This window comes from Silurus meridionalis, chromosome 14 (assembly GCF_014805685.1).
Source record: "Silurus meridionalis isolate SWU-2019-XX chromosome 14, ASM1480568v1, whole genome shotgun sequence".
Classification (NCBI taxonomy): Eukaryota; Metazoa; Chordata; class Actinopteri; order Siluriformes; family Siluridae; genus Silurus; species Silurus meridionalis.
The window spans coordinates 586,668-606,667 of record NC_060897.1 but is presented as its reverse complement, the minus strand read 5'-3'; the positions used below and the strand labels follow the sequence as shown (position 1 = coordinate 606,667).

Here is a 20,000-nt window from a genome sequence, read left to right as displayed (position 1 = left end):
TGCACACTCTTGGCATTCTCTTGATGAGCTTTAAGAGGTAGTCACCTGAAATGGTCTTCCAACAGTCTTGAAGGAGTTCCCTGAGAGATGCTTGGCACTTGTTGGCCCTTTTGCCTTCACTCTGCGGTCCAGCTCACCCCTAAACCATCTCGATTGGGTTCAGGTCCGGTGACTGTGGAGGCCAGGTCATCTGGCGCAGCACTCTTTGAATGAGAAGGTGTGTCCAAACTTTTGGTCTGTACTGTATATATATATATATATATATACCCCTCCACTGTCCTCCCTCTCATTCACACACATGTACTCTGTCTTACTCCTACTGACTTTCATTCCTCTTCTCTCCAGCGTGTACCTCCACCTCTCCAGGATCTTCTCCACCTGCTCCCTACTCTCACCACAAATCACAATATCATCTGCAAACATCATAGTCCACAGAGACTCCTGTCTGACTTCGTCCATCAACCTGTCCATCACCACTGCAAACAGGAAAGGGCTCAGAGCCGATCCTTGATGCAGTCCAACCTCCACCTTAAACCAGTCTGTCGTTCCTACTGCACACTTCACTGCTGTCACACTGTCCTCATACATGTCCTGCACCACCCTCACATACTTCTCTGACACACCAGACTTCCTCATACAATACCACAACTCCTCTCTCCACCCTGTCCTACGCTTTCTCTAAATCCACAAACACATAGTGCAGCTCCTTTTGACCTTCTCTATACTTCTCCATCAACATTCTCAAAGCAAATAATGCTTCTGTGGTGCTCTTCCTCGGCATGAAACCATACTGTTGCTCACAGATGGTCACCTCTTCTCTCAGCCTGGCTTCCACTACTCTTTCCCATAACTTCATGGTGTGACTGATCAACTTTATTCCCCTGTAGTTACTGCAGGTCTGCACATCTCTCTTATTCTTAAAGATCAGTACCAGCACACTCCTCTCCATTCCTCAGGCATCTTCTCACCTTCCAAAATCCTGTTTAACAATCTGGTTAAAAACTCAACTGCATCTCTCCTAAACATCTCCATGCTTCTACCGGTATCTCATCTGGTCCAACCGACTTTCCACTCTTCATCCTCTTAATCACTGCTCTCACTTCCTCCTTACTAATCCTATCCACTTCCTGCTTCACATCTCCACACCATCCAACCTTCTCTCTCTCTGATTTTCCTCATTCATCAGCTGCTCAAAATACTCCCTCCACCTTCTCAACACACTCTCCTCACTAGTCAACACATTTCCCTCTCCATCCTTTATTGCTCTAACTTGCAGCACATCCTTCCCAGCTCGGTTCCTCTGCCTGGACAATCGCTACAAATCCTTTTCTTCTTCCTCAGTGTCCAACTTCTCCTACAGCTCCTCATATACCTTTTCCTTGGCTTTCACCACATCCCTCTTCACCTGCTGCCGCATCTCCTTGTACTCCTGCCTACTTTTCTCATCACTCTGTCGATCCCAATTCTGTTTCTCCAACCTCTTTCTCCTTCTGCTCTCCTGCACCTCCTCATTCCACCACCACGTCTCTTTGTCTTCCTTTCTATTTCCAGATGTTACACCAAGAACCTTTCTAACTGTCTCCCTCATCACTTCTGCAGTAGTTCCACAATCATCCAGCACCTCTTCACCACCACCGAGCTCACATCTCATCTCTTACTCTCACATCTCATCACACACATCTCACCTCATCTCTCACTCTCACCTCTTATGATGATAATGTTCTACAGCTGCCTGAACCATCGCTGGAACAGCTTTACCAACGCTGCATAGGATCTACTGCTCCAAAAACACCAACAGAGCAATCAACATCACCAAGGACAAAAGTCTCTCCCAGTACAACCTTCACACTTCTACAGGAGGAGCAGGAGCTGAACTTCACAGCAGCAGACCACCCACAGGCTTGTGAACTACACCAATCTGCTGCAGCTGCAGATTAACACAGACTACAGAAGACCTCTGTGTGTTTTACACAGACACACACACACACACACACACACACACACACACACAGGACATAGTAATTATGATAAACTCCTGAATCATCATTCTAAATGATCTGGTGGCAGCAGATTGTTGGTTCTTAGTGTTCAGCAGATCTGATGGAGGTTTGGATCAGACGGAGATCAGATCGGAGCAGAGAAGATATCTCCAGGAACACTATGTACGTAAGTGTGTGTTTCACCACCTTCTGTGTTTATCTCCACAACCTCACCTCATACATTATTATTGTAACATTTACATCTACAGCATTTATCAGAAGCTCTTATCCAGAGCGATGTTCTAAAGTGCTGTGAGTCTGTAGTAATGAATAAATCTACACTGTACACCAGATTACACACTTCATATAAATATAACTCTTGAATTCTACAAACTTGGAAAGTGGTAGTTTAAGTGTTTCAGGAGGATGAAGGTCTTCAGCCATCACTTGAAGATAATCAGGGACTCTGCTGTACGGACATCTAGAGGAAGTTCATTCCAACACCTCGGTGCCAGAACAGAGAAGATCCTTGAAGTGTACTTATGCACTGCACCTTCATGCTCCTGTAACAGGTTTATTTATATATTTATATCTAATCGCAGTGGTGCAGCGCCGGTGCTCTAAAACATCAGCTTCATCATCAACCATCAATTTAAAGACTTTATTTTTAGACTCAACTGTTTCATCTCATTCATTCAGCGCTTTTAACATCAGACCGAAGAAGGAAATGATGAATATAAATGTTATTGTCATGATTTTGTCCCTTTTAAATCTCTGAGCTGAAGATTGAAGGAAAAGATGATTTACATTAAATAATTTGTTGTTCTGATGTTTATCTGAAAAGGGAAAACATGAGAAACGTAAACGTTACCCTTTTTTGGGGGTTTAAATGTGTAACATCTGGTGGTATGAAAATACATCCATGTATAGATGCATAAACACACCTCACTTCCAGGAAAAGCCCCCACACATCCCCCACACTCACCTTCTCCAGGTGGTCTTCCAGCACCAACATGTCTGAGGTTTTCAAATGATCCCTCAAAAGAACTAGTCCTGCTCTTACATTCTGTTAGCCAAGAGTTCTCCAGTTTATTCTCCACTTCAGCTTTTTCATGAGAAAGGCTACCAAACACTACCTGTCGTTGGAGTGGTACCATCATCTCTGAACCCAAACATCTCTGACCCAGAGAGAAAGCTCTCCAGGTGAACAATCTTTATACACATTAAAGGTGTAGAAGATAATGGTGTCCTCTCACCCCCTGTACATGAATGACCATGTCCCCCCCAAAGCCAAATCTCCTGCCCCCTCACCTGTGCTGAGGTCCACCAGGCTGGGGTCGATGTGCTTATCGAAGAGCCGGATCTCCTTCACATTGTCTTCTTTCTCCAGAAGAACATTCAGCAGGTGCTGCCCAAGAAATCCACACCCTCCTGTCAGGAGGTAAACCAGCCTGAGGTTCTCGTGATTCTCGCTGCTCATGATGTTTCCCTGCACGGAGATTCTGCTGGGCGCGTGCTGCTCGGCTTCTGGAGGAGTGAAGAACTTCAGCGATACGATCTGGATTTAAAAAAGAGGGAGGAGATCAGGATGAAAACACGTTCCACTCCCAACTCGTCACATATGGACGTTTGGTCAGGATCCCTCCGGAGTCACACACACACACACACACACACACACACACACACGCACGCGCGCGCGTATGGCAAGCCAAAAGGATCAGAATTACGCCTTAGTTTGAACGCGTTAACATTCAAAACATTATAAGTGTTAACATTTTAAACAGTATTTGCGCCGTAAAATACGCCGTTGTGATCACAAACGCCGTAAAAAGCGCGCGAGAAATACGTAAATGACGCAGTATTTGACGGCGTTTAGTACACAAGAGATTCGTAGGAGTTCTTTTCCATTCAATAAGCAGAAAAATCCGTTTGCTTGAAAATGAACAGAAGAACCGTAATTTTACGCTGCACGCGAACATTAAAGCGGGTAAAAGTAAGGAACAAGGTTTTTGCAGCGTAAATCTTTTGGGTTATAAAATGTTTATTACAATACAAGCCTATGACTATATTATTATATCGTATTGAAATTCAAGGTTCACCTGCACCATCTAGCTTGGAGTAAACTTTATTCAGACACCAGAATGACCACTTTGTTATGTTTAATACATAGGCTGAGGTGTCGGATCTGATATGTCAACTACTGTAATAAAGATCAACTCAAGTCCTCAATAAGCTGAGAAGTTCCTGACCTAATAAATATGTAACCAATTACCTGATTAGGATTTGCATTTACTTTGCATTGTAAGAATGTACAGGGAGACTTTAAATATAAAAACATGACTTGGTAAAGTTTTCTCATTAAAATCAGATCATTTCAAGAGAGATTTATTTCACCACATCTGAAGGGCCTTGGGTATAAGAAGATTTCCAAAAGATTTAACATTCCAAGAGACACCACTGGGAGCTTTATAAGGAAGTTTAAAACTTGTGGAACAGCTGCAAACCTTCCTGGCCGTGGAAGAAAGCTCACAACTTCATCAAGGGCCCTTAGTAACTTAGTCAGGACAGCTAAGAAAAACCCCCGTGTGACTGCAAGACAGCTACAGGATGACATGATGAAGGCTGGTACAAGTGCTTCAGTGGCAACTATAAGACGTGCACTGAATAATCAAGAACTTCATGACGCACTCCACTCTTGACCTCAAGGAACATCAGGAGTCGACTAGAATATGCAGGAGGAATTTGGATAAAACTACAGAGTTCTGGGAGACAGTTCTATGGACTGATGAAACCAAACTGGAACTTTTTGGACATATGGACCAGCGGTATGTCTGCCGTGCAAAAAATCAGGCTTATGACCAGAAGAATACCATCCCCACGGTCAAGCTCGGAGAAGGGTCCATAATGATGAGGGGCTGTTTTTCTGCGCAAATACTGTTTAAAATGTTAACACATAATGTTTAGAATGTTAACACGTTTAAACTAAGGCTTAATTCTGACCCTTTTGGCTTGCCATACGCAGACACACACACACACACACACACACACACACACACACACACACACACACACTTGAGAAATAGCTGAATTACAGCGCAGAGGAAAAACACGCGCAACATCAGGTTTCTTCTTCTTCCCGTTTGTTCACGTTTTTATACAAATAATCATTTAAACGATACCGAAAGAAACGCGCGTGTGTGTGTGTGTGTGTGTGATGAACACTCGGGGGTTGTGAACGAGTCACTACACACTTCAGGATTCGAGTTTTTCATCATCATTTCATTTCTGTTTATTTGTGAAGTTTAAACAGAAACAAAACAAAACATCTGTACAGAAATCCAGCGCTGATTGAAGAATGTAGAAATTTTGTACAATGTTCAAAGTTTTGCCCCTGATGAGCAGATCAGAGCCCCTGTGAGGAGAAGATGATTATTCTATACTTCTATAATGAACAGAAGGAGTCTCCAGTGTGAGTGTTGGAGGAGAAGAACATGGTTCTAATTCTATAATGAAGAAGGACACAGAAGGAGTCTCCAGTGTGAACACGCGTCTCTTCTGAGCAACAGCTGAAGATCTCGTTAATAATTATTGAAGCTATCGCGTGTCGCAAGATGTCATGTGACCCACCACACACACACACACACACACACACACACACACACACTTCGCGGTGTGTATGAATGAATTCAGATGTTTTATTTCTGTTAGATCTTCACCTCATTAGGAAGTAAAGAGCAGGATGGAGTGTGATCTCGAATTAATGAACAACACAATGAGGAATTTTCACCTCTGTTCTAAAAATAATGAATAAACGCATTCATTCACAACTCTGATGTAATAAAGTAAAGACACGGTGTAAAATTAACAAAAACAGAATGTAGTGATTTACTAATCCACATGTTAAATTCTATTCACAATATAAATAAATAAATATATAATAATAAAACCTTTTTATTACATTATTACACTCATGTGTGTGTTTATAACTTCCTTATGTGATTTTCTCTCCTGAACAATAGATTTATATTTTATTAGTATTCCATTCAATTCTATAATACATTTAATTTTATTTATGTAACTCATGAAAACACTTCTGGTTACAACTGAACTGCATTTACTGCCTTGTACTTGTGTAATGACAATAAAGTTGAATCTAATCTAATCTAATATTATGTCACAGAAAGTGTGTGTGTGTGTGTGTGTGTGTGTGTGTGTGTGTGTGTGTGTGTGTGTGTGTGACAGTAATAAAGTTAATCTCTCTGTGTTTTTCTCTATAACTACATGCTCCTGGGTTTTATTTCTCTTCTCCTGCAGGCGGTTTCATCATTTGCATGTTTCAAAAAAATGAGTCAAATTAAATCTCATTATGTTACAGGAGCTACAAACATTCCTTCCTTCCTTTCTTCCCTCCGTCCTTCCTTTCTTCCTCCGTCCTCTCTCTCTCTCTCTCTCTCTCTCTCTCTCGCTCTCTATGTCTCTCTCGCCCTCGCTCTGTCTCTCTCTCTCTCTCTCTCTCTCTCTCTCTCTCGCTCTCTATGTCTCTCTCGCCCTCGCTCTGTCTCTCTTGCTCTCTCTCTCTCTCTCTCTCCCTCCCTCCCTCTCTCTGTCTCTCTTGCTCCCTCTCTCTCTCTCTCTCTCTCTCACCATTGATGAGACAAAGAAGAAAAGTTTCTGAGAAACGGAAATGACGTGTGTGTGTGTGTGTGTGTGTGTGTGTGTGTGTGTGTGTGTGTGTGTGTGTCGTGTCCTGAGTGTTTGTGTTTCTCAGGAGATTTTAAAGAGGAATTCTACAGAAACCCACCCTGACCCTCATCCTTCATGCTGTCTGGACCTGTTGCTTCCTTTCTCCTGCTCCGAACACGTCATTGGGCTATTATTAGTTTAACAAGTAGGCTGAGATAAATGAATGAGCTCCTCTCAGACACAGACCTGTTCCTCAGCTCTACTTCATCTCCTCTCCCCCACCCCACTGTTTCAGTCACTACGGCTTTGTTCTTTCTCCTCCCTGTCCATGGCACCGAGCTCCAGCTGGAGAAACAACACAAATCCTGACCTGTTCCTCCAGACGTTCAGCCCGTGTGTATAAAACACGTATAAACTGAAAAACACGTGTTTATTTATGACACATTTTTCCCCTCATACAGTCCGAGTCCACGTGCTGCATTTACCACCACCACCACCACCACCTGATGTCTAATCTGAAAAAAGCATCAACAGCTGATATGGATTTGAGTTAGACATCGTGTCTGCAGACCAAGTCAGGATTCCTCTAATAGCTCAGTTCTGAAGAAGATAATGCTCTTCAGTTAGATGTTTGATCCCTGGTTTATGTCAGGTTAAAGAGGTGAGATGTTCTTGTGAAAATGTTCCTTGCAGGTTTCTCTAACACATACCTAATCAGGGCTGATGACCAAACAGGAACTATGTGGTTTTTTTATCACCATATGATCTGTGTGAAGCTGCTCTGAGACGATCTTCATGTTAAAAGCTCAACATAAAGATGAATTGAGGTGAACTGAATGGTCAGTGGTCACAGCGTGGACAAATATCTGAAAGAGCTCATTGTCTCTTATCTACAAGATCATATTCAGGAAGCTGAGGTCATTTTCTGCCCTTTATCTCATTCATCTACATGTCTGAGGTCCTGATTAGAATCCAATTTTCTTTAACAGCTTCCTTCTTGATGAATACATTCCTGGTACACACACACACACACACACACACACACACACACACACACACACACACACACAATTTACAACTTTGCTAACATTTGTACAACAAACCAAAGAGTTACAGGTACACACACACAGCCCACGTTATAGAAACTGTGTCTATTCCTCGTGTAATGTCTGGGCAGGGGTCGTTTAGATTTCATGTCCCACACATTCTTTTAACTCTTAACATCTGCATTTCAATCAAAGGTTGAGCACCACAGCCCACACCTGACCCTGACCTCTCCAGCTGACTTCAAAGCAGCATTCAACTGATAACACAAGCCAGTCTCTATACCACACACACACACACACACACACACACACACACCACCCCGGAAGCCAGATAACCCCCCAGGCCTCTCTGATTGACTTCACAGGGACCCTCAAACCATAAAACAGTTCACTCTCACACAAAAAAGCATTCTTTTATTAATTATATAATAAATAAAATGTTTCACATTACATGACACAAACATACGTCTCGTATCTTCTCCTGTAAATAAACCGAGTGTTTAACTCGACCTCATCAATAGTTTCACTCTGAAGGTTTATTAATGCACCTCTGTTTTAATGCGGTCTTTTCTTTTCATGTTTAATATCAAAATGTCAAAATGATCTGTTCCTTATTCTCAAAACAAGAGTGCATTTTATCTGATCATGAAATGTACCATATCGTCTTAATACACTTTGGATGAAACTTGAAGTTCTCCAAAGTAAGTATAAGCCAGGAACCACGCCCACAAACACATAAACAAAGGAAGTTTCTCCGTCTGGAAAAATTTAGGCTAGCATTGGTCATTCTGCCAAAGAGGGGTGTGGTTCAGGACCCTTAAAATGTCTTGAACCCAACTAATCGCTAAGCTGGATCAGCTCGCTCAAAAACACTCAGAAAGTTCCTGGCAAGCTTTACAAAGAACAACAACCGTTCTGATCTTCATGAGAACCTGGAAGAACATCTGACTCCCTCCTAACTAACATTTCAAAGCTTCCTTGCTTTATTAATTGTACAGTATAAAGTAAAGGGGGTTTACTCATGGTAGCAACCATTTATAGTGTTGTTCTTCTGCTAGGAGGAGAAGCAGCACTTTGGAGATGTTTTTATCTACACTCAGAGCAGAAGCCCAGTTTATGTAATGATGTGGTGGTGTTTATATTCTAATATTTTATAATAAATATTTTGTGATGTTTGGTTGATTGACTCTGCGCTGGGATGAAACTTCACCCACACAGGAGAACTGAAGTCTACTAGCAGATTCATCACGTCGGAGTGACTCTAAAATAAACCCATTAAATAACAGACTGAAGTCCAGAGAGAAGAGAAGCTGCAGGTTCAGTGTGTTCTAGTGATTCAGAACAAAACAAAATATTTAACTAGTGACTTCATCAGATCACTGATTTAGAGAGAACATCTGAGCATTGAACATCTCATTCTACATTTAGTCTCCATCCACTGTTTCTAATGAACCTGCTCTTCTGATGATCTACTAGATTTCTGTGGAGGTTCATTAGAGCTGTAAGGATGTTAGTAATGTCTGGTACTGATGTGTGTCAGTGTGAAACATGTAACAGAGTTGGAGCTTTATAGCAGGAGATCTTTCACATCTTCCAACCCACGGAAAGCAGATGTACACATGAGCATTGTCACGCTGGAACAGGTTTGGGTCTCCTAGTTCAAGTTCAAGACAGGAACGTTTGTGCCACAGTTTGTTGCTGAAACACATATGGGTGGAAAAGGCATGTGTCCCAATATAATCATTTCAGACCTTCTCCCAAAAACATCTCTCCACCGTTCTTCTCCCTCTCATCTGTTTTCAGAAGACGTTTGAATACCAAATGAGCAAGAAAATGTTCTGACAAATGTAGAGAAAATGGAAAAAAAATGCAAATGTGATTTAAATAGAGCAAAGCATGAGCAAGGTTTCTCACACACACACACACACACACACACACACACACACACACACACACACACACACATTCTCATTGATCTCAGACTCACACGGCATCCAGATAAACCCGAGTGACTTTGTGTCTCAATGAAATGCAAACAGGGTCAAAGTTCTACGTTTGTGTGTGTGTGTGTGTGTGTGTGTGTGTGTGTGTGTGTTGCATCACTTGCTGATTCCACACTCAAGGCCAACGACTCAACCATGAAAAAAGGTTCTTTAAAGGTTCTTCATGCTTTTAGAAAAGTTCAGTTTCCTAAAAGAGCTCTGTTGGTTTTCAAAGCAGAGCTCTGAAGAAAAATATCTACGTTTAATTTTTCAATGAAACCATAAAGAAACCCTGAAGAACCCAGTTGAGGTTCAACTACTGACAGGTTTAGATTTAAAAAAAAAAGGTCAAAGGGTTTGGTTAAAAAATAAGCAGATTTACGCTGATATTACAGACACGCTCTTAACAATCTTCTTGACAATCATTTCCCACTGTGAAACATGTTTCTGGGTCTGGGTTCTCCACAGAAGCTTCCAGGAAGTGTTCAACCTACATACAAGGTGTTTTTCCCTCACACACAAAACCACACATGATCAATGCTGAGAAGTGGCTGTGTGTATGTGAGGTATATGAGGTATATGTAGATATCACAGTATTATCACTGGATTATCACAGTATACATGTTTTGCGTGTTTGGTGATTATGGAGCTCATTAGATGGTCGATGCTGTAACTTCGTTATGCTCGTTATTGCGTGTAGAAGGCAGAGCTTGAGATGGAGTCAATTAATGAGAGTTGAAACACGAGAGAATCGTTCTGTCTCTCGTCCCACAGAGCTGCTGCTGGAAATGGACTCCACTCGGAGAAGACATGAGTGGACGTTGTGTAAGATCACTTACACAATCCTGTGCAAGTGTAATGTGACGCAACACAAAAGCAGAAACACAAACACACACTAACATCTAATTTTTTCCCGAATTCACTCACCTAAAAGAGTCGACTCTCGTGTTCAACTCCTGTCCCCCCGTGTTCTTCAGCACACTCCGATCCTCCGAACTCTCAGGTTTCTCACTGAGAGAGATCCTTCACCCACACACCTCCAACCCAGTGACTCAAACACATGACTCACTGCTCAGAGAGAGAGAGAGAGAGAGAGAGAGAGAGAGAGAGAGAGACAGAGAGAGAGAGAGAGAGAGAGAGAGAGACAGACAGACAGACAGAGAGAGAGAGACAGACAGAGAGAGAGACAGAGAGAGAAAGACAGAGAGACAGAGACAGAGAGAGACAGAGAGAGAGAGAGAGACAGAGAGAGAGACAGATAGAGAGAGAGAGAGAGAGAGAGAGAGAGAGACAGAGAGAGAGAGAGAGACAGAGAGAGAGAGAGAGAGAGAGAGAGAGAGAGACAGAGAGAGAGAGACAGAGAGACAGAGAGAGAGACAGAGAGAGAGAGAGAGAGAGAGAGAGAGAGAGAGAGAGAGAGACAGAGAGACAGAGAGAGAGAGAGACAGAGAGAGAGAGAGAGAGAGAGAGAGAGAGACAGAGAGAGAGAGAGAGAGAGAGAGAATTTGACTTTCTATAATCCTTATTTGACATGTCAAACACTAGACTATCAGTTTGGCTTGTTATTTAACAAAGTAATAAAATAAATAAATAAATAAAATCACGTAATGACAGGTATGTGTGTGTGTGTGTGTGTGTGTGTGTGTGTGTGTGTGTGTGTGTGTGTGTGAACATTTAGTTCAGTTCTGGTGCAAAATGCAATTCATCTTCTTTTGCATCACACAGACTTTCTCCACACCACCACACATCCTCAAACACCTTCAGCTCCTCACACTCTCCTACACATTAACTTCTACCACAATCCTGCATTTCTTCAGTCTGGAGAACATCAGGTATGTGGTCATTTTCTCCTGCCCAGAAATAAAATGAATCAGTTTGCACATGAACCTGTTTCTCCTGACCTACTTAAACCCAGAATAAAACCCTGAAGAGTAAAATCACATGAAAGTAAACTTTATCTTAGTAAACATAATCACTAATTAATTTAAAAGCACAAACAGTGACTGTACCCTGGAGCAGTAAGTAACAGTGTGAAGAACAGAACGGAGTCCTGTAGAACATCAGGGTTTAAAATAAAACAGTTCACAGAGATGATGCAGTGTAAAATCCTCCACTGGAGCTCTGCAGCTCTTTTGGTTAGCGGTGGTTTGTACAGTGTCTCCACTCTGCTTTAATAGAGCAGCTGTAGAGCAGCTTTTCCAACACTGCTTCAAAGTTAATCTCCTCTTCACCCCTGCACTCCAGGAGGGGTCGCTCACACCTGTCGAGTTCAGGAGCGATGTCCAGCTGGGGAAAGGGTTCCTCCTCTGCAGGACCGCTCTCACTGATTTTAGAGTCCTTCAGCTGAACATGCTCCTCTGCTGTTAGTGTGGAGCTGGTTAGTGGTGTAGGAGCTGCTTGGCGATGTTCACCAACTCCTGGAGTATGAAGATCTTTAAGGATCTTTAATCTTCCTCCTTGGGCAGATGGAGGACACTGCGGATTCTAGTGCAGACACTGGAGCGGGTCCTGGACGTTCGCTAGCAGAGACTCTCACTTCTATACAGCTTTGAATAGAAGCTGACTGTCTGGTGGTGAATTTCAGTAGACCGAGACTTTATTATGAGTCAGTAAACACTTGTTTTACTGATGCGCCGAGTCTCAAATCAGCACCAAAATCATTGACAAACCGGCGGCACGCTTTGTGCAATTTCTTCTTAATAATTTCGTAGCGCACTTAATTTACTGTCTTTTTTGTTCATAAAGATAAGAAAGTGATACATCATTCAATCTGTAAAGGGTCTAGTTTTTATACACTCAGACACATAAAATTACCAGAATCTCAGTGAATATTTGCCTCACAGACGTGATAAATACAGTCCCTGACAAAAGTCTTGTCGCTTATCTATTTTGTAGAAAAACCTGCTATTAACCTGACTTTTAATTAATCAAGTGGTGTTAGAAATAGCTCATCTGAAAAGCTAAAACCCTCCCAAATGATGTTTACTGCACTGAAATAAAAGATTTATCATTTAATCAAGACAGAAAGGTCCAATTTTGGCAAGACAAAAGTTTTGTCTATACAGAAATTGAACAAATTTACTGCAAATACAAAAATATTTCAGCAAATAAAGTAGTGGTGCTGTGAGATCCAAATTTAATATCTTGTATGACTTCCATGAGCTTGAAGGACTGCATCCATGCGGTTTGGCAAGGATTCAAACAATTTATTGATGAAGTCAACAGGAATAGCAAAGAAAGCAGTCTTGCATGCCTCCCAGAGTTCATCAATATTCTTTGGTTTCCTCTTCCATGCTTCCTCTTTCATCCTACCCCACATATGCTCAATGATGTTCATGTCTGGTGACTGGGCTGGCCAATCCTGGAGCATCTTGATCTTCTTCGCCTTGAGGAACTTTGATGTGGAGATGGAAGTATGCGACGGAGCACCATCCTGCTGCAGAATTTGGCCTCTGTTATGGTTGGGAATATAAGCGGTAGCTAAGATTTCTTGCTATTTTAGACTATTGATGTTGCCTTCCACCCTGCAGATCTCTCGCACACCCCCATACTGGATGTGGAACCTCAGACCATGATTTTTCCGCCACCAAACTTCACTGTTTTCTGGGTGAATCTCGGATCCATGCGAGCTCCAGTAGGTCTCCTGCAAAATTTACAGCGACTGTGGTGTAATTCAACAGAAGATTCATCTGAAAAATCCACCTTCTGCCACTTTTCCAGCGTCCATCCTTTTAGCAGGCTGTGGGCTTTGGTAAATGCCACATGGTTTTTCAATTGTCTTTTGTTTAGTGCTGGCTTCTGGGCACTGATTCGACCATGGAGGCCATTTCGAGACACAATCCGACAAACTGTTCTGGTTGACACAGGGACTTCAGGTGACCAGGTCTCGTGGAGCTCTGCTGCAGTGGAAAATGGCCTGGCCTTGGATTTTTGAGCCAACAAACGGTCCTCTTGAGCAGTTGTCTTGCAGGGTCTGCCTGACCTGGACTTGTCAAGAACGTCTCCAGTCTCTTCAAATCTTTTTTTTATCCTCTGTACTTGACGCTGAGACACATTGAAGGTGTCTGCCACATCAGAAGTGGATCTGGTCTTCAGCCTCTTGATAATCAAAACTTTAGTCTCAGGGTGAATCTTAGGCATGTTTGCAGAGGTCTAGTTGCAGTTGATGTGAAGGTCTAGTGTACTGGGGTTCTTTTTATACACACCTGAGACCTAAGTGATACATTATTAGTCACAGGTGAAGCTCATATGACAAAGCGACAACACTTATGTCTTTGCAAAAATGGACTGCTTGAAATGTCTAAATTTAAATGTAAATGTAATACATATGTTAGAAGAGGTACAGTTTCTCCAGTATCACCTCATTAACCGTCAAGAGAGAGTCAAGAAGCTTTTATTTCCATTTTAACCATGTATATCTGACGCATTACACAGTGACATGAAACAACGTTCCTCCTGAACCCTGGTGCTACAACAACAACAACAATCACAGAAAACACAGGGTTTAGGACTAGTAAGTGTCCTCGCCACATAAAGTGCAGATCAGTCACACAGTTGTGTGTATGTGTGTGTGTGTGTGTGTGAGAGAGTTTCAGTTCAGTTTCGTGTTGAGAAGCCTGATGGCTTGAGGGAAGAAACTGTTCCACAGTCTGGATGTGACGGCCCGAATGCTTCAGAACCGCTTCTCTGATGGCAGGCGGGTGAAGAGTGTGTATGATGGGTGTGTGTGAGGGGTGTGTGTGAGGGGTGTGTGAGGAGCGTGTGTGAGGGGTGTGTGTGAAGAGTGTGTGGGGGTGTGTGTGAAGTGTGTGTGTGTGAGGGATGTGTGTGGTCGTCCACAATGCTGTTGGCTTTGCGGATGCAGCGTGTGATGTAAATGTTCATGATAGAGGGGAGAGAGACTCTGATGATCTTCTGAGCTGTCCTCACTATCCTCTGTAGGATCTTGTGATCCGAGACGGTGCAGTTCCCAAACCAGGCAGTGATGCACCTGCTCTCAATGGTCCCTCTGTAGAACGTGGTCAGGTTCGGGGGAGGGGGAGTTGAGCTTTCCTCAGCCTTCTCAGGAAGTAGAGACGCTGCTGGGCTTTCTTGGTGATGGAGCTGGTGAGATTATCCGCCAAATGAACACCAAGGAATTTGGTGCTCTTGACGATCTCCACAGAGGATCCATTGATGGTCAGTGGAGAATGGTCGCTCTGTGTTCTCCTGAAGTCAACAACCATCTCTTTCATTTTTGTTGACGTTCAGAGACAGGTTGTTGGCTTCACATCAGGCTGTTAACCGTTGCACCTCCTCTCTGTATGCTGACTCATCGTTCTTGCTGATGAGACCCACCACGGTCGTGTCATCCACTAACTTGGTGATGTGATTTGAGCTGTGCATTTCTACACAGTCGTAAGTCAGCAGTGTGAACAGCAGTGGACTGAGCACACAGCCCTGAGGTGCCCCAGTGCTCAGTGTGGTGGTGCTGGAGATGCATCATCCAGACTGACTGAGGTCTCCCAGTCAGGAAGTCAAGGATCCAGTTACAGAGGGAGGAGGTCAGGCCCAGTAGGTTCAATTTCTCAATCTTGTGCTGAGGGATGATCGTGTTGAATGCTGAGCTGAAGTCTATGAACAGCATTCGTACAGTTTGTACACATTCGTTATAGTTTGGATGATACGCAAACTGCATGGGGTCCAGTGTGGGTGGAAGCTGGGTCTTGATGTGCCTCATGACGAGCCTCTCGAAGCACTTTATCACGATTGGTGTGAGCACGACAGGACGATAGTCATTGAGGCAGGAGACAGTAGACTTCTTCGGCACGGGAACGATGGTCGTTGTCTTAAAGCACGTAGGAACAACATTGCTGCTCAGGGAGATGTTGAAGATGTCGGTAAAGACAGCCGCTAGCTGTTCTGCACATTCCCTGAGCACTCTGCCAGGAATGTTGTCTGGTCCAGCAGACTTTTGTGGGTTAACCCTGCATAGAGTTTTCCTCACTTCAGCTGTGGTTAGACAGAGCACCTGGTCACTCGGAGGAGGGGTGGTCTTCCTCGCCGCCACATTCTGCACCTTAAACTGGGTCGTTCAGCGCATCTGGGAGGGAGGCGTCACGGTCACAAGCAGGTGAAGTTGTTTTGTAGTTCGTGATCGTCTGGATGCCCTGCCACATGCGCCGGGTGTCTCCGCTGTCCTGGAAGTGGTCGTGGATTCTCTTGGCGTATGCACGCTTCGCCTCTCTAATCACACAGGACAGTTTGGTCCTTGCTGTTTTCAAGGCTGTCTTGTCCCCTTGCCGGTCATCTACGGCTTCTGGTTGGAGCGTGTAGTGATGGTCTTGAAAATGGTCACGTCATCAATGCACTTGCTGATGTAGCTGGTCACTGTTGACGTGTACTCCTCCAAGTTGATGAAATTGCCGTTTGTTGCAGCTTCTCTGAACATGTCCCAGTCAGTGCATTCAAAACAGTCCTGGAGAGCAGACATGGATCCTGCTGGCCAGGTTCTCACCTGTTTCGAGCTGGTCTTGAACACCTGCTGAGTGGTCTGTATGCTGGGATCAACATAACAGAGATCTGGTCCGAGTTCCCGAGGTGGGGGCGGGGCTTCGCCCAGTTTGCGCCCCGGATGTTTGTGTAAACGTCCAAACATAGTGTAAAAAGTCCACATTCTGATGAAATTTTAAAGCACAGTCCTGAGATTAGCATGGTTGAAATCTTAGACGACAATAAACAATCCATCAGGGTGTGTGTTTTGTAGTTCGCTAATGGTCCCGTAGAGCACGCTGAGTGCTTCCTTAGCATTAGCGCTAGGTGGAATGTACACTCCAGGCACAATAGCGGTGTTGAATTCCCGTTGTAAATAAAAAGGTCTACATCTCACAACCATAAACTCCAACAGCAATGAGCAGTAGGTGGTAAAGAGGACAGGTTCTTACATCATTCCGTGTTGATGTAAACACACAGACCGTCGCCTCCAGTTTTACCGCACAGAGCTGCATTTCTGTCGGCAGGAAACACGTCCAGCCCGTCCAGCTGAATGGTGGCGTCCAGGACTCTGTCGCTCAGCGTCTCAGTGAACACAAAGATACAGCACTGTCTGCACTCATGCCGAGTAGCTTGCAGGGAGCAGACATTTGCTATCAGAAGAGATGGTAGAGCAGGCTGGCTAGGGCCGGCTTCCGCTCCCGCTTCCGCTCCCACGCGCAGCGCTGTTGACAGAATTCTTTGATTTGCCCTTTCGTTTCATTGCGCTTTAGTTTTGTGTCCCAACCGCTAACACACTCCTCTACACTCATACAAACACAAACACACTCAATTCATCTCCAGGTCAAGATCTCCAAATAACTCTTCATGACTCTCTGCTCTCCCCTTCAGCCACTGCTCGTAACCTTGGGGTAACTATGGACAATCAACTGTCCTTCTCCCCACATTTAGCTAATGTGTCTCGCTCCTGTCGATTTGTTCTCTACAACATCAGAAGGATTCGACCATTTCTGTCCACACAGGCTGCCCAGGTTCTTGTTCAGTCTTCTGTGATTTCGAGACTGGACTACTGCAACTCTCTGCTGGCAGGTCTTCCCCTGAACGCTATTCATCCACTGCAAATGATCCAAAACGCAGCTGCACGACTCGTTTTCAATCTGCCCAAGTTCTCCCACACCACCCCACTGCTGCTCCTTCACTGGCTTCCAGTAGCTGCACGTATCAGATTCAAAACACTGATGCTGATGCCTACAAGGCCAAAAATGGACCAGCACCATCTTACCTCAGTGACCTCATCACATCTCGCACTGCACCACGCTGTCTGAGATCCTCCAGCACTGCTCACTGGTACCTCCTTCTCTCAGAATGAGAGGTAAGTACACTTCAAAGCTCTTCTCTGTTCTGGCACCACTAACACACACTACACAAACAGACACACACACAGTGTCCTAGAACCCCTATCACACACTCCTCTATACTCTCTCTCTCTCTCTCTCTCTCTCACACACACACACACACACACACACACACAGTGTCCCAATCACACACACACACACACACACACACACACACACACACACACACACAGTGTCCCAATCACCAATAAAATTGCAAAAAACGCTGAAAAAACTGCCAACTGCTCACACACACTCTACACATCACGCTCACCCTTCCCCCACAAATATACAGAGAGAGAGAGAGAGAGAGAGAGAGACAGAGACAGAGAAAAAGGAATAGTGAGAAAGGGAGAGAGAGAGAGAGAGATACAGAAAGATGGAGAGAATAAGAGAGACAGAGAGGGAGGGAGAGATTAGATGACTGAAAGAGTGATTAGTTGTGAATGAGTTGGAGAGGTGCAGCCTCTAAAAATATCTTTTTGTCCTACTTCAGCTGTTCCCCTCAATGTGTGTGTGTGTGTGTGTGTGTGTGCACTCACACACACACTCTCTCTCTCTCTCTTTCTCTCTCACACACACAAACACACAGTTAAGGGAACACTTTTTCACTTTTTTCTATTTCTGTCTCTCTGTCTCTCTGTCTCTCTCTCTCACACACAAACACAGGAAACTAAAAGCTGAGACAGAATGAGATGTAAAAGTTGTTGATTTCGACTCGTAACTGCACTCGTTGGTTTGTTTGTTTATCAGTAAACACACTGCACTAAAAGCAAAACATTTAGAATATTTACCGTTTTTATGAAAGTTCCTCGACAACGCAGACAAAGCAGCTTCCTGTGTGTGTGTTTGTGTTTAAAATGGGGGTGGGGCATGGAGCTGTGTGTGATGGTGTATATGGCAGGTGGTGCTGTAGGCAAATCCCATCAGCACCTGGAAGTCCACAATGACACCATCACACTGAGATCATTCCACACCTGCATTCTCCAGAACATTATTATTATTATTATTATTATAACTATAATCTCTTCCTGACTTCCACATACCACAATTCTGTACTGATCTCATGTACCTGATGTGCTTCTCTCCCTGCTGAGCAGCTGAGGGTTTCTGATTCCTGGAGAAGAACCCCTTGAAGGCTTCGGTTTCTCAGACACACGGAGACGCTGCTGATGACATGCAGGTCACTGTAAGCTCCTGTAAGCCCACACCTCCTGCCCCATGTGTCCTGAAGCGTCTTAGTTGGCTGTGAAACTCACTAAGCATGAACCTCACCCTCGATTCGTCTCATCTCATTGGCTCTCGGCTAACAGGAGTTGCGTCATCACAGAGCAGCTGAGGACCTCAGCACATTCCTTCTGACCTCTGCTAAGTAAAAACCCCAGTAGAGTTTAGACAAGCACACTGAACCCACACACACACACACACACACACACACACACACACACACACACACACACACACACTCTTACAACATTCTACTGAAACCTCACAGAACAACTGGATCTGATTTGACATTAGTAATTAATTAAAGGTGCAGTGTGCAATTTCATAAAGAATCAAATAAACAATCCATGTGTGTGTTGTTACTGTATTGCTGAGTGGTGGTGTGTGTGTGTGTGTGTGTGTGTGTGTGTGTGTGTGTGTGTGTGTGTGTATTGTCTTTGTATTGATGAGGTGTGTGTGTGTATTGTTTTTGTATTGATGAGGTGTGTGTGTGTGTATTGTTTTTGTATTGATGAGGTGTGTGTGTGTATTGTTTTGTATTGATGAGTGGTGTGTGTGTATTGTTTTGTATTGATGAGTGTGTGTGTGTGTGTGTATTGTTTTGTATTGATGTGTGTGTATTGATGAGGTGTGTGTGTATTATTTTGTATTGATAAGTGTGTGTGTATTATTTTGTATTGATGTGTGTGTGTATTATTTTGTATTGATGAAGTGTGTGTGTGTATTATTTTATATTGATAAGTGTGTGTGTGTGTATTATTTTATATTGATGAGGTGTGTGTGTGTGTGTATATTATTTTATATTGATAAGTGTGTGTGTGTGTGTGTGTGTGTGTGTGTGTGTGTGTGTGTATATATTATTTTATATTGATAAGTGTGTGTGTATTATTTTATATTGATGTGTGTGTGTATATTATTTTATATTGATGTGTGTGTGTGTGTATATATATTATTTTATATTGATGAGTGTGTGTGTGTGTATTATATTATTTTATATTGATAAGTGTGTGTGTGTGTGTGTGTGTGTGTGTGTGTGTGTGTGTGTGTGTGTGTGTGTGTGTGTGTATATATTATTTTATATTGATGAGTGTGTGTGTGTATTATTTTATATTGATGAGTGTGTGTGTGTGTGTGTGTGTGTGTATATTGTTTTATATTGATGAGGTGTGTGTGTGTGTATTATTATTTTGTATTGATAGTGTGTGTGTGTGTGTGTGT

General features: G+C 43.4%; 1 protein-coding gene across 3 annotated transcripts in view; it reads right to left on the bottom strand.

The window, feature by feature from the left end:
* Positions 1-18,802, bottom strand: part of hsd3b7 (hydroxy-delta-5-steroid dehydrogenase, 3 beta- and steroid delta-isomerase) — a 38,830-nt gene extending 20,028 nt beyond the window's left edge. Inside the window, exons 1-3 of one of the 3 annotated variants that reach the window (XM_046865785.1) lie at positions 18,628-18,802; positions 10,618-10,758; positions 3,291-3,537 (exon numbers count right to left, since the gene is read on the bottom strand). In XM_046865785.1, coding sequence (XP_046721741.1) covers positions 3,291-3,459 — 169 coding nt within the window. In that variant the 5' untranslated portion in view covers positions 3,460-3,537; positions 10,618-10,758; positions 18,628-18,802. Of the gene's footprint in view, positions 1-3,290; positions 3,538-10,617; positions 10,759-17,443; positions 17,463-18,349; positions 18,433-18,627 lie in introns of those variants that run through there. The other 2 variants (XM_046865786.1, XM_046865787.1) reach the window with 2 other exon arrangements.
* Between the last annotated feature and the right edge of the window lie 1,198 nt (positions 18,803-20,000).